The following is a 12,336-nucleotide window of genomic DNA, read 5'->3' on the forward strand; positions in this document are numbered from 1 at the left end:
TTCCACTCTTGGTTCCAAATGACCAGTGAAGTGTAGGGGAGTCACATTTAAAAAAAAACAAGAAAAAAAAAAAACCCTAACCCTTTGAACCAGTTCAAACCAACATGTTCAAATGAATGTGAACACACCCCATTTGGCTTAATCGCAGTGCGTCCGTAGCCTCACTGTGCGCTAAGCTAACATTGCCGTAAGGCAGATGCATCTTGCAAAGTCAGCGAACAGCCTTACCTTGATCCATGACCTCCATCTGCGGTGTCGAATCTAAAATGCTTCCGCGCATTACTTCCTCTATGGTTTGCTGTCTTGATTCAGCATAGCAAACTAGCTTTCTCCATTCGGTTTTGGCAAACAGAACAACAGCAGCTTAGTCTTGTTGGGCAACTTGGTATAAAATGAGTTAGACGGGCGTGGAGTTCTGGAATGACCCCTGCTGGAGTACAGTGTTGTGAACTAATGATTCAACATCGAATTTTGAATTTTTTTTCTCCTGAACTGTAGCTTGGATTTTGAATCAAAAGTGCTGTCTGGAGTGCAGCTTTACACTGTGCCCAAAAGGATTTTCCATATTCTATACAAAATAAATCATGATATGTTACATTTTTCATTTTTATTAAAATTTAGCCTACAATATCAAATAATTTACATTTCAAGTTATTAAAGTAATTACCCTCTATTCTAGATTCACAAAGAAAGAAAATAAGAGGTGGAATATGTGCACCTAACTAACGCTACCAAATCTGCCGTATGTCACATTAGTCCTTCTTTAAGTGTATAAATCCATGTGTGTGTGTTTGTGTGTTTTTTCCATGAAACATGGATAATGTACTTTGATCTTTTCTTTTTATTATATCATATGTAGAGCTTTTATATTTTAGACACAAATATTATAATGTAATAACCAGCACAGAACGTTGTGGCGTATTAAAATGTATCCAAGAAAATTAAGATTTTGCACTCAACATTTTTATTACATTATAGGCAGCTACTGCATTATAGGCCCTCATTACATTACAAGTTCACACATTACATGCCCAGCCTGAGAAGGCACTGTAGGTTGAAGTGGCTCAACTGAATGAATGTCTAGTGAAGACATTTGAGCATCTAATGAGCCTTAGAGCCAGATAGTCTGTCAGGAGTTGGTGGCGACCAGAACAAAGCCCGGCTTTCGTTTGTCACAACTCCACAGGGATGATCACGTAGCTCTCTGTGTGTTGGGTGTGTAAATAGGCAACTATTTGACATTTTCTGAGACTTTTGGCTCCTTAATGGCCGAAAATCACTCACTGTAAACTTGAACTAATATTTATGGAAGTAGTAGCAGCAGAGGTCCTACTGTGAGATGTAAGAGTAGCCACTTCATCACTGGTCCACAGTTTCACAGCATTGATTCACTGATGCCTTTGAATGTTGTGTGTGTGTGTGTGTGTGTGTGTGTGTGTGTGGGGGGGGGGGGGGGGGGTCCTAGTGCTTGTTGGGTAGTTTGGTTTGGTACAACAGAATTTGACATGGCTTTCCGTAGTTGTCTTTTAACCCGAGGTCACTCTGATACCATTTGATATCACCCTCATGTCATAAGCAATTTGGTGACTTGTGCTTGCTTGTTTCTACTTTCTCCACAACACTCTTCTGCATTTTAAAAGAAAATCTTTTGACACTTTAAGTATATCTTGCTGATAAATTCACTTTGCCGTGAGTAACATTTTTGAATTCAGTTCTTGTACTTGCAAAGTAAGGTAAAGAATCCGGAGCTCCAGCACTGTTCTCCATTTACTGTAAACTTTAAAAAAAATATTTTACAAAAAAGAAAAAAGAACACACAGAAAGTGAAGAAACTCCAATCGGTTTCAGAATATTTGATTTTATTGATCTGTAGCTGTGATGCTGGAGCAGAGTGTTCTACTCCCCGAGGGGGGGGGGCGTCGAACTTCGGCGTCGGTTCTCTGAACGAAGCGCGCGCACACACAGACCCCTCATCGCCCGGCGTCTGTCGGCGCAGCTTTGTCAATGACCGTGTGCCTTCCGCGGGGATTAAACGGCCTAAAGGTGGAGCAAACATCGGACCGGAGGGTAATCCTCGGAGCCCTCGGCGAGGCAGCGAGAGGGATGGGAACGTCCGACGCGTTGCTCGCGCATTTGGCGCGTTTTTGCGAGGGGCTCGCGACGAGACGCGGGCACTGACGGAGCCGCCCGGTCGGGACAGTTCCATGGCAACACCTGAGACTGAGCGACTCATCCCCGAGAAGCCATGGTGCGCAAACTTCTGCTGCCCATCGGTAAGTTTACGACTGTGAACGTGTTTCATAACCTGCTTAGGCGAAAATCCAATAATTCAAATATCGTCCCCTCAAGGAAGAAGCATTATCATTATTCTGGTACAAATAGCTGTTCAATCAATATCCTTAGTCGCAATTTTTTTAAATTTCTTTTTGCTTTATTCAATGTAGGCACATTCTCGGTCTACAGACAAATCTGACAAACTGCATAAAACAACAACAACAAACAAAAAAACAAAAAATCACACTCTTCTCTTCCCTCAGCTCTAGCTGCAAGCCTCATCTCACCTCAGCTGTCTGGTGCCACAGCTACCAAAAAAAAAGCTCAAGGTATCATACCACATCTTGAGTTACAGTCTATGTTGTGTTCCAGCCCCTACTTGCAAAAAAATAAAATAAAATAAAGAAAACAACCATTAGCTGCAGCCCTATTTCAGAATGCTACCTCTGATTTGACAGTCTGTGTATATAATGTCTAACCCAAAGTCCTATTATCCAGTGATGTTTTGAATCAGATCAAACCCTCCTAACCTCAACCCCTAACATACTGTAGATCAGCGTGTTGACAACCCTCTAATGACCCCTCACTAGAGATTTGCAGCCATTTCACCCTCTTTAACACGCTTACCCGCCTGTCGGTCTGTCTGTACACCCTCTGTCTGTTCCCAGTGAAGAACAACTCAGGTGTGACCCCAGCTGGGAAGTGTGGGACCTGGGTGAAGGAGCCCGATGGGGGCTACTTCACCTCACCCAACTACCCTGAGAAATACCCACCCGAGAGGGAATGTGTCTACATTATAGAAGGTGAGACTTTCATCATTTTGTTTTTTAGCCTCTTGATCACTATCCACCCCTCGCCTGCTTATACCTCACCTGTTTTCAACCTCTCTTCCTCCCTCAGCCTCTCCTCGACAGTGCATCGACTTATTCTTCGACGAGAAGTATTCCATCGAGCCATCCTGGGAGTGCAAGTTTGACCACATCGAGGTCCGTGATGGGCCCTTTGGTTTCTCGCCCATCATTGGCCGCTACTGTGGGCAAGAAAGTCCGGCGTATGTCCGCTCCAGCGGGCGGTACCTGTACATCAAGTTTGTGGCTGATGGTGAACTGGAGGCCATCGGTTTCTCTGCCCGGTATAACTTCACACAAGGTGAGTGATGAAAGTCAAGGCTAAACCATCCAGAGAGGACTGAATTTCTGAAAGTTGCTGTTCAGAGAATTGGGCGGGCTGCATTTTTAATACGGGCTGATCGATGTTTTTACGTTAAAAAAGAATCAAATGACTATGTAGAATGTGAGAGGGGTGGCTCGTCACCCGACTCTGCAGTTCACCTCAGTTTTACCGAGTGTTTTCGCGTCTTCCTGCCGATTGTTTTGGTTTTGCGGTCGAAAACTTCACTGTTTTGGTTCAGTCTCAACTTTGTTTCCAGCAGTAGCAGCAGGCAGCGTTTCTTTTTTTTTTTTTTTGTGAAAAAGTCTGTAATGAAGTGCAGCATTTAGCAGATAAATAGGCAGATATTTCTCTCAGGTGCTGGTGGAGACAAAAACAGCTGAAGTAAGTGGGAATATTGGACTCGGCCCTTTTCAGCTTACTTCTGTTTTATTCCTTCCTGTGGTATTTAAAAAACAGATCCACTGACATAAAAAACCAAGATATTTCGATGTCTGGTTGATTAGACCTGTTATTATTTAAGAATGTCATCACTAATGAAGCTCTGCTAACTCTGTGATAAACACATTTCATTAACCTCTTCACAATAAAAGCATCCTGCTGGTCTGCCATTGGAAAGCCTTGAACTTAACACAGCTCCGACATGTCTGAAAGTAAACAGTAAAAGAATGCAGATATGTGAAAGTATTAACGTGTACGTAAGGGTAGAACTAAACTCCTAACCACAGACACTCCAGCAGAAGCTACAAACCTACAGAGAGCTGGACACAGAGAGACTTTACAACCAGAGCTCTCTCTCCAGTCCCCGGCACAGATTAGCCGTGAGGACACAGCTGTGGGGAGCAGATGTCACAGGTTGGTCTGTGGTTGGCCCTGCACTTTTTTCACTAATTTATTTTGTCGTGTATAGCATCTTTGACTATCTTGAAACGCACCATATAGAACATAAGAAAGACATAACTGAAATCCCTTCCAAGCTGTCAGGTTCATGGTCTGTGATGTAGTCCGTACGCTTATATACATATATGACATCTTACAAGTTTAATTTCACACTACATGATTATAGTGTGCTCTCACTGATGAAAATGGAGTGGATAAAATAAACACCAAACAAAAATCTCTCTAAAACAGCTTCATCCAAAACTGAACATTATAACCTTCTTAAAGGAATTAAAGTGCATTAGCTTTAGTCAGGTGCACCAAATAAACTAGCAACCGAGTACATACTGTAGAAATGTCTTTATATAGACTGAACTGTAGTTGTGGTTTGTTTCAGTGGAGCTTTTTTGGTGACTGAGGATTCTGGGGTAACTTGTTGACACAGCTGCAAACCAACAGTGGTCTCTCGTGCTAAAGTCAGTTTTGTTGACTCAGCCATCCACGCTGACCCTCTCCCCACAGAGACATAAACAAATGTCGGGAGGACGGGCACCCTAGTCAGTTTTGGGAGTCTGGCAAAAAAAAAAAAAGAAAAAGGAAAATATCAACAATAGGTACATTTTTCATGTAATCTTGCGTTTCAGCTATATATTGTTGTTGTTCTACCAGCTGCGGCTCTGTCTAGCTGGGGTGGGGGGTGGAGTGGGGGGTGATGTTTAGAGTATTACTACGTCTCTAAGCCTTTGACTCCTTTCCTTGGCACTCTCTCCTAATCCACTACGCTGTTGAGAGTTTGACATTGTTGGCTCCTACATGTGAAAACTGGCTACGTCTTTTACACAGCCTCTCCCCTTTCTGTCTTTGGCCCCATTTAACCAACACCTTTGCACCCACACTGGACACTTGTATTCCCAGTGCCACAATGTAATATGCACTTGAATAAGATCAATGCCACAGAGAAAGACCTTTAATCTTTCATCTACATTGATGTGGGACAGGGTATAATATATGCTATGTTTTAATTGTGCATGTGATGTGAAAAAGTTGCATATTGCAACTTTAATAATGGCCTGGTTGCATGCTGCCGGGAATGTACTCTCATTTCCATTTGTAGTGCAGGCACACCAGCTGCAGCTGACAAGGGAAGAGGAAGGGAACATTCCTTCCACACGTGCACACGCGCTCGAGCGCACACACACACACACACACACACACACACACACACACACACACACACACACACACACACACACACACACACACACACACACAAGTACTTGTTTCCTCAGTCACACACACAAGAGTTAATGAAAGCTTGTCTTCAGGGGAATTCAGCTTGTCAACGCTGAGCTGCAGTAGCAGCTTAAGGGAGTCCAAGGCAGAGGCTTTATTAACAGCAGATTTTATAGGCCACCTACACTGACGAGGGGCAAAGATTAATCTGCATCCCTCTGTCCATCCATCCATCCCGCCATCATTCTTTCTTTCTTTCTTTCTTTCTTTGACATGATTGAGCCTCTGTATGTTATATTTTTATTCCTCAAGGGATTCCTCCAGTTTTAAATGCTACACTCCTCTGACTCCATCCTATCCCACACACACCAGTTTTTAAGTTGCTGGAGGGCTGTTTTTTTTTAAGGAAAATATCATCCACAATTGGTGTATTACTACATAACATTTTACAGCACAATCAGCTTACCTTACGGTCTTAACAATTTACTAAGCATACTTGAGCATTTATATTTCTCTCTGGGAATGCATTGTTGCAACACACACATACTCACCACATACCAATGACGAATGTGAATAATCTGCCCAAACCTGGAGCAGAAACATGAGAGGATTAATAATAGTCCTCGTTGATTTGAGACTCAATTGAGTCCATCACCTGCTCTTCTTACATCAAACCTACTTACGCATGTGCCACATCACCAGGTATAAAAATATTTTCAGAGGTGAGACAATATAGTCCTCATGCTCCATTCCATATTGCTTCTTTAAAAAACACATTTTTCCTCTCTTTGGTTGTTATATGTTTATATACTGCTGTATTTGGTATTTCATTGATTTTCAGTGAAGTATGGATTTTTTCATTTACAAGAAAATCAAACTGGGTGCTTCCAAGAGAATATTGAGAACAAAAAAAGACGTTACATTTTTATCACTAGGTTGCTGTTGCTGTTGGAGTTTAATCTGTCCCGAACTAAGCTGGTATATCAGGATTTATAATCCACCTAGCAAGTAGATTCATCAGCACAAAGGTTTAGAACACAATATCTCCTCCCTTTCTGAGGCTAAGTGTGTGTGTGTTTTTCTTTTTTGATGAAGGGCATCAGGGTTTCAGGAGAGTCCGACTGTGGCAGGGGGAATGCGATGGTACATAGATTATGTAAGACTTGGCTAGCTGTGTTTTCATTTTGTTTTTCATTATGACTTTAAATATTGTTATTTTTGTTGTATGATATTTTTTTTTTCTTGTACTTAACCCAGAAATCTGAGGTCAGAGATTCTGTCTTTATCTCTACCCTTCAACAAATTTGTTGTAGTAAATATTTCATCAATCTTTGTAAAACTGGCTAAAAATGTATTTACAGCCGACATTTACAGTAGATTTTTTCATACTGCTTATTCTGAACATATTTTTCTATACTTAAAAGTATGTTCAATATATTTTGAACATATAAGATATAGTTTTGGTATGTAAGTATGTCACCGCTGTCACCTCACAGCAAGAAGGTTCTAGGTTCGAACCCACCCTGTGGAAAACTTCATCCTGCAGCCCATTTTAAAATGTGGCCACTAATTGTGGAAGGACTTAAGTAAATGTTACATAGATTTATTTGTCTCTAACAATATTATATTCTGCTTTTAGATCCCGAGTTCAAAGAGCTTGGGGAACTGCCAGCTCTGCCATGTGAGTATTCAACTTATGTTATAAAGTCACAACATAATATTAGAGGTGCTGTGTATATAATACAAAGCGCCAAGTATTTCAGCAGCTTCGATTAAAAAATGTAAATACTGCTAACTGTGAATAGCGTATTCATACAATTTTCCTAAATGGTCTACCTGATTACCTACATTTAGTATATGTGTTTTAGTCCTTATTTTTGCTGAAGGGATAATATTGCCCAAACTCCGAAATTTCACAGTCAGTGAAATTTTACAGTCTCAAAGCTAGTATAACTTTAATAGAAATATGTTCTCCACAGTTTGTGAGTTTGAGCTGAGTGGTCCAGAAGGCTTCGTAGAATCGACACAAATAGCCAGGGAGGGCCAGGCCCAGCAGACTGAAGCTGTGGATTGCAGGTGGTACATCAGGGCTCCACCAAGAGCTAAGGTCTGGATATGTCAAACAGTTTTTGGGATTGTTGTGTGGTGGTGGTGTTGCTTGTAATTGTTGGTCATTTGTTTTTAAAATGAACTGGGTAGTTAGTTCAGGTGCTTGGACCAAAACTCACTATGGCAACCAAGCACTTCCAAGGAACTTAGCCAAACAATTAAACGCCATTATGTCCTTCTCACGGCAACTTCACAGAATCTAACACTTAGCTAAAACAGTCTTTAACACTTAGCTAAAACTTCTCCAACACATGAAAATTTAAAACATACTGTCAATAGGGTAATTTATTGCACAACATGAAATGTGTATATTTTGTTGTACAAATTAATCTTTTTACATTCACTTTTTTTTATAGAAAAGTCTTGCATTTCCTATCAGTTTTAAAAAAGAAAAAATGTAAGGGGTTTCCCTGCCTCTTGAGAACAGTAGGCCATTGCTATACTTGTATCATACATTGTGTACCTACATTTTTTACAATTTTCTACTGAAATGGATGAGTTTCAAAACATATAAGATTACCCACTCAGCTCTGTGGGTGCTACTATTTGTAACTTTTACGTTATAACTAACCCAGTGGGCTACAAAAAGACAATGCTAATGGTAGTTAAAATGCTAAAGTGTTAGCATGAACGATTAAGCTAATGTTTTTACTGGGATAATTGTGGTAACTGTTAACACCACTGAATAATTATACACTAGGTCAGTTAGCTGACGTCACAAAAATGTGGTTGATTCCTTTAATAAACATTAGAAGAAAGAAATTCCCTAGTATGAAACAAAATATGAAGGATGAGCCAGGATGAGTAAATGCCATCAAAACCTACCTCATTCACTGCAGCTTCACTTGATTTAACTCCCCCACAGATCTACATGCGTTTTCTGGAGTATGAGATGCACAACTCGAATGAGTGCAAGCGTAACTTTGTTGCCATCTATGATGGCAGCAGTTCGGTTGAGCACCTGAAGAATAAGTTCTGCTCCACGGTGGCCAACGATGTCATGCTGTTGTCCTCTGTGGGCGTGGTGAGGCTGTGGGCCGACGAGGGGAGCAGGAAGAGCAAATTCAGGATCCTCTTCACAACCTTCCATGACCGTGAGTGATTTCCATGGCTTTTATTGTTCCTGTTGCACTTATGTGAGTTGCAGCAAGATCTCCTTAACAGGTGTGCCTCTTCTGACGGGTGGAAGTCACAAATACAGAAAGAGAGCACTCTCAGGACAATGTAGGTCATTTAGGACAACCATACGAATATAAAGATGTTACCATCTTGAATAAAAGATGTATTAATCCAAATCAATACATGTTATTTTCAGTAGGCGTGGCTTCTGATACAGCGGCCAGCGCTCACTTTAAAAGATAAACTCTTAATACAAAACTGAGGTTGAATGATTGGTAATCAAAACCACTGTGTCGAAAGATAAAGATGTTTATCAGACCAAGCCTGCTTCATATTACTGTATTGGTTTTGCTTTTAATAAATCAAAGACCTTGGAGTCAAAGCTCAGAGCATGAGAGTCATACTGTAATTTAAAACCAACACATATCAATTAAATTATTCTTTAAAGCTGTTCTGATGAATATTTCTGTTTAAACATTGGATCAAAAGACTACCTATAATGTCAAAGGGATCACTACTAGTCACAGACCTACCGAGAATTATCCCCTGCATTTCTTCTCAGCTCTGCGGGGGGGGGTAATGCCTTTAGGTAATTGTTTTGGTTTTAAAACCCACAATTCCACTCCTTTCAACCTTGTTTCCAGCCATAACGGCAGCTCTTTTCAGCGTACAAGCTCTGAAAGACCGATTAAACTCTACCTGCCCAGTACCAAATGACAGACAAAGTTAGCAGCAAACTAATGAACATAGTATAGTGTATAGCAAGCTGAAAAGCTATATTCACTTCAGGAACTGGCCAAAATAGAGCTAAAAACATACCGAACATTGGAGTTGCACCTGTCATGTGGCAAGAACCATGTGTGGTTGTTTGGATTTATTTTCAGTATATTCATACAACATTGAAAGTACTCTTTCCTTTTGTTTTACAGCTCCGTGTGAAGGAGACAATTTCTTTTGCCATAGCAACATGTGCATCAACAACACACTGGTCTGCAATGGCATCCAGAACTGTGTTTATCCCTGGGATGAAAATCATTGCAAAGGTACCATGGCAAACCGGCTGAGAAACTCACCTCCAGCCAAGCAACGTATTGGCAACACATAGCTGTGGCTGAACCTTAAGTCATTTTTTTTCTATGTATCTCCATAACTAGAGAAGAGGAAACCCAGCATCCTGGACACGCTGGATAACACTAACCTCACCATCATTGGAGTAACCTGTGGCCTTGTTGTCATCTTGCTCATCATCTCGGTCATCATCCAGATCAAACAGCCTCGCAAGAAATACATCATCCGCAGGTAAGATCTTTAAAATTCACTTTGAAATGTAACTCTCACAGCATTTAATGTGAATAAAATACCCAAAGAGGCTACAATCCCTAACATGTCAGGTAAACAGTACATTTTGATGATATTTCTCATACATACAGTCCTGATAGATAGGAAGAGCGCACAACAACGAGGTGGCATACAGCATGTGGTTAAAAAAAATCCTTGTTATCAGTATATGGTGTGGGCCATAACCCTGTATCTAACCATACTCAAGAGGAAAATGGGAATTACAAACAATGTCCCTTTCTTAAACCTGCACTAATCAATATTTTTATCGAAACAATGGATCAAATGACTTTGCGCAATGTGAAGGTGTCGCTAGCAGTGATGAACCAACGGAGAATTATCAACAACTCTGCAGCTACCCTTTTACATTGACTACGTTTTTTAGCCTCTTTCAGGTCATTCTTCTGGTTTTTTCGACCTGCAAACTACGTTCTTATTATCCTTGTTTCCAGCAGCGTCGGACAGTCATTTTCAGCAAAAAGTTCTGATAAATCCATTGTGCACTAACAGCCCGACACCAAACGCCCGTCAGTATTGGAGTTATAAGGTGATAAATGTCATTGTTGTGTTTTTAACTTGGTCTACTCTCCCCAGGTGGAGGAAAACCATTTAAGCAGCTCTAGACATTTTCTGTGCTAAAATCTTATTTGACAAGGGCTCAACCTTCTGGTGCCAGAGTAACTAGTTTATCTTTGGGTAAATGCAACATGGCTATAGTTAATATAGGCTAAATGCTACAGTAGAATTATTATGATTACAAATATAAAAGAAGGCAAAACGAGTTAGGAAAATGTCAATGAATGTGAAAAGAGGTGTGACAAAATTACTGATTCGATGAACACATTGTTTGCTGTATTCAATAAAATGCTCTTGAACTCCAACCCTAATCATGATACCCATAACTAAATGTCAGTTTGACAGATTAGAAATTTGGAATTTTGTGGAGTGCAGTAAGGAGATTCAAATTTGTTTGTGTAAAAGTGCATGAATCACTGGCCTGCAGGCACAAGAAATACCTTTTGAGAATAGGTTGTAGTCATTGTTGCAACTTGCAGTCATGCTGTTTAATTCATATAGACTAAAATATGCACATATGTGTCAGTGTGCGGTTACATACATTTATAGTTAATTTAGGGTTTAAAAGCAGTTGGATAAAAACCGTCAGCTTTTTGTTGTGCTTTCCTGAACATTTGCTGCATTTGTTGGAACGGGTGTGTGTACTCTTCTTTCCTCTACTTATCCTCAGAGATGATTTCGACCCTTCCCTCCTCCACCCTGGTTTCGAGCCTCCTCACTACGAGCTCTGTACTCTGCGCCGCGCTCCATCTGGTGACCTGACTGATGCTGCCCTGGCTGAGGACTTCGAGAAGTTTCACAAGCTCCGCCGCTCCTCAAGCAAATGTATTCGTGACCACCATTGTGGCTCTCAGCAGGGGAGCGTCCATGGCAGTGTCCACGGTAGCCGCAGCAGCCTAAGCATGAGGGATGCCAACATTGCCTCTGACGGGGGGGCTCTTGTGCCGCCATTGCCGCCGGTGATGGTGAGCCAACAGTCGCCGCGCCTTTCCCACCACACCACCCCAGCAGGTCGACGGAGCATCCTGGTGATGAAGCATAGTTATTCTCAGGACGGGGCAGAGAGTTACAGGCCGGAGGAGGAGGATGATTTGATGATGGATGATGGACCCACCACCAGCCAGCACTACATGCACCACCATCAGATCCACCATGGCATGTCAGGACTGGATCACACTGTCCATCGTACACTGTCTAATGACTTCTAATGTAAGGCAACATGGAACTAAAGAAACCGGTAAAATAATCAACACCCGAATGGAACTGCACTCAAACTGATGAAAGGGATAAATAGGAGGGGTAATGGTGAATTGATGAAATAGTAGGAGATATAATCACCTTAATTCTTTATCTTAAGAGGTTAAAAACCCTGACTTTTAAACCCCTTTTCAAAATCAGATTTCAGGTTAATTTATTCAAATGAATGTTGATCTTTAGTGCTTTTGTTAGTGTTTCTTGAATATCATATATTTCCGATTAAATGAAATTATTACATTGTATGAACCAGGTATAGAATGGACTGGAGTTTGTGAAACACACCCTAGTAATTATAATGAGAATACCCCTCAGCCAGAGAATTCAGGAGCAACTGCTGCAGATCATGAACACTACACTGCTATGATAATGTGACTGTGCACA

The 12,336-nt window shown here is 41.1% G+C and overlaps 1 protein-coding gene across 1 annotated transcript; it reads left to right on the forward strand.

The window, feature by feature from the left end:
• The first annotated feature begins 2,206 nt into the window (after nt 1-2,206).
• LOC120799173 (neuropilin and tolloid-like protein 1) lies at nt 2,207-11,906 on the forward strand. Its single transcript, XM_040144121.1, has 10 exons — nt 2,207-2,273; nt 2,538-2,603; nt 2,943-3,077; nt 3,175-3,423; nt 7,196-7,237; nt 7,536-7,663; nt 8,531-8,759; nt 9,714-9,827; nt 9,939-10,083; nt 11,369-11,906. Exons 1-10 carry the CDS (start codon nt 2,246-2,248, stop codon nt 11,904-11,906), a joined length of 1,674 nt encoding a protein of 557 aa, XP_040000055.1. The 5' UTR covers nt 2,207-2,245.
• The last annotated feature ends 430 nt before the right edge of the window (nt 11,907-12,336 follow it).

The sequence above is a fragment of the Xiphias gladius genome, chromosome 14, assembly GCF_016859285.1.
Source record: "Xiphias gladius isolate SHS-SW01 ecotype Sanya breed wild chromosome 14, ASM1685928v1, whole genome shotgun sequence".
Lineage (NCBI taxonomy): Eukaryota > Metazoa > Chordata > Actinopteri > Istiophoriformes > Xiphiidae > Xiphias > Xiphias gladius.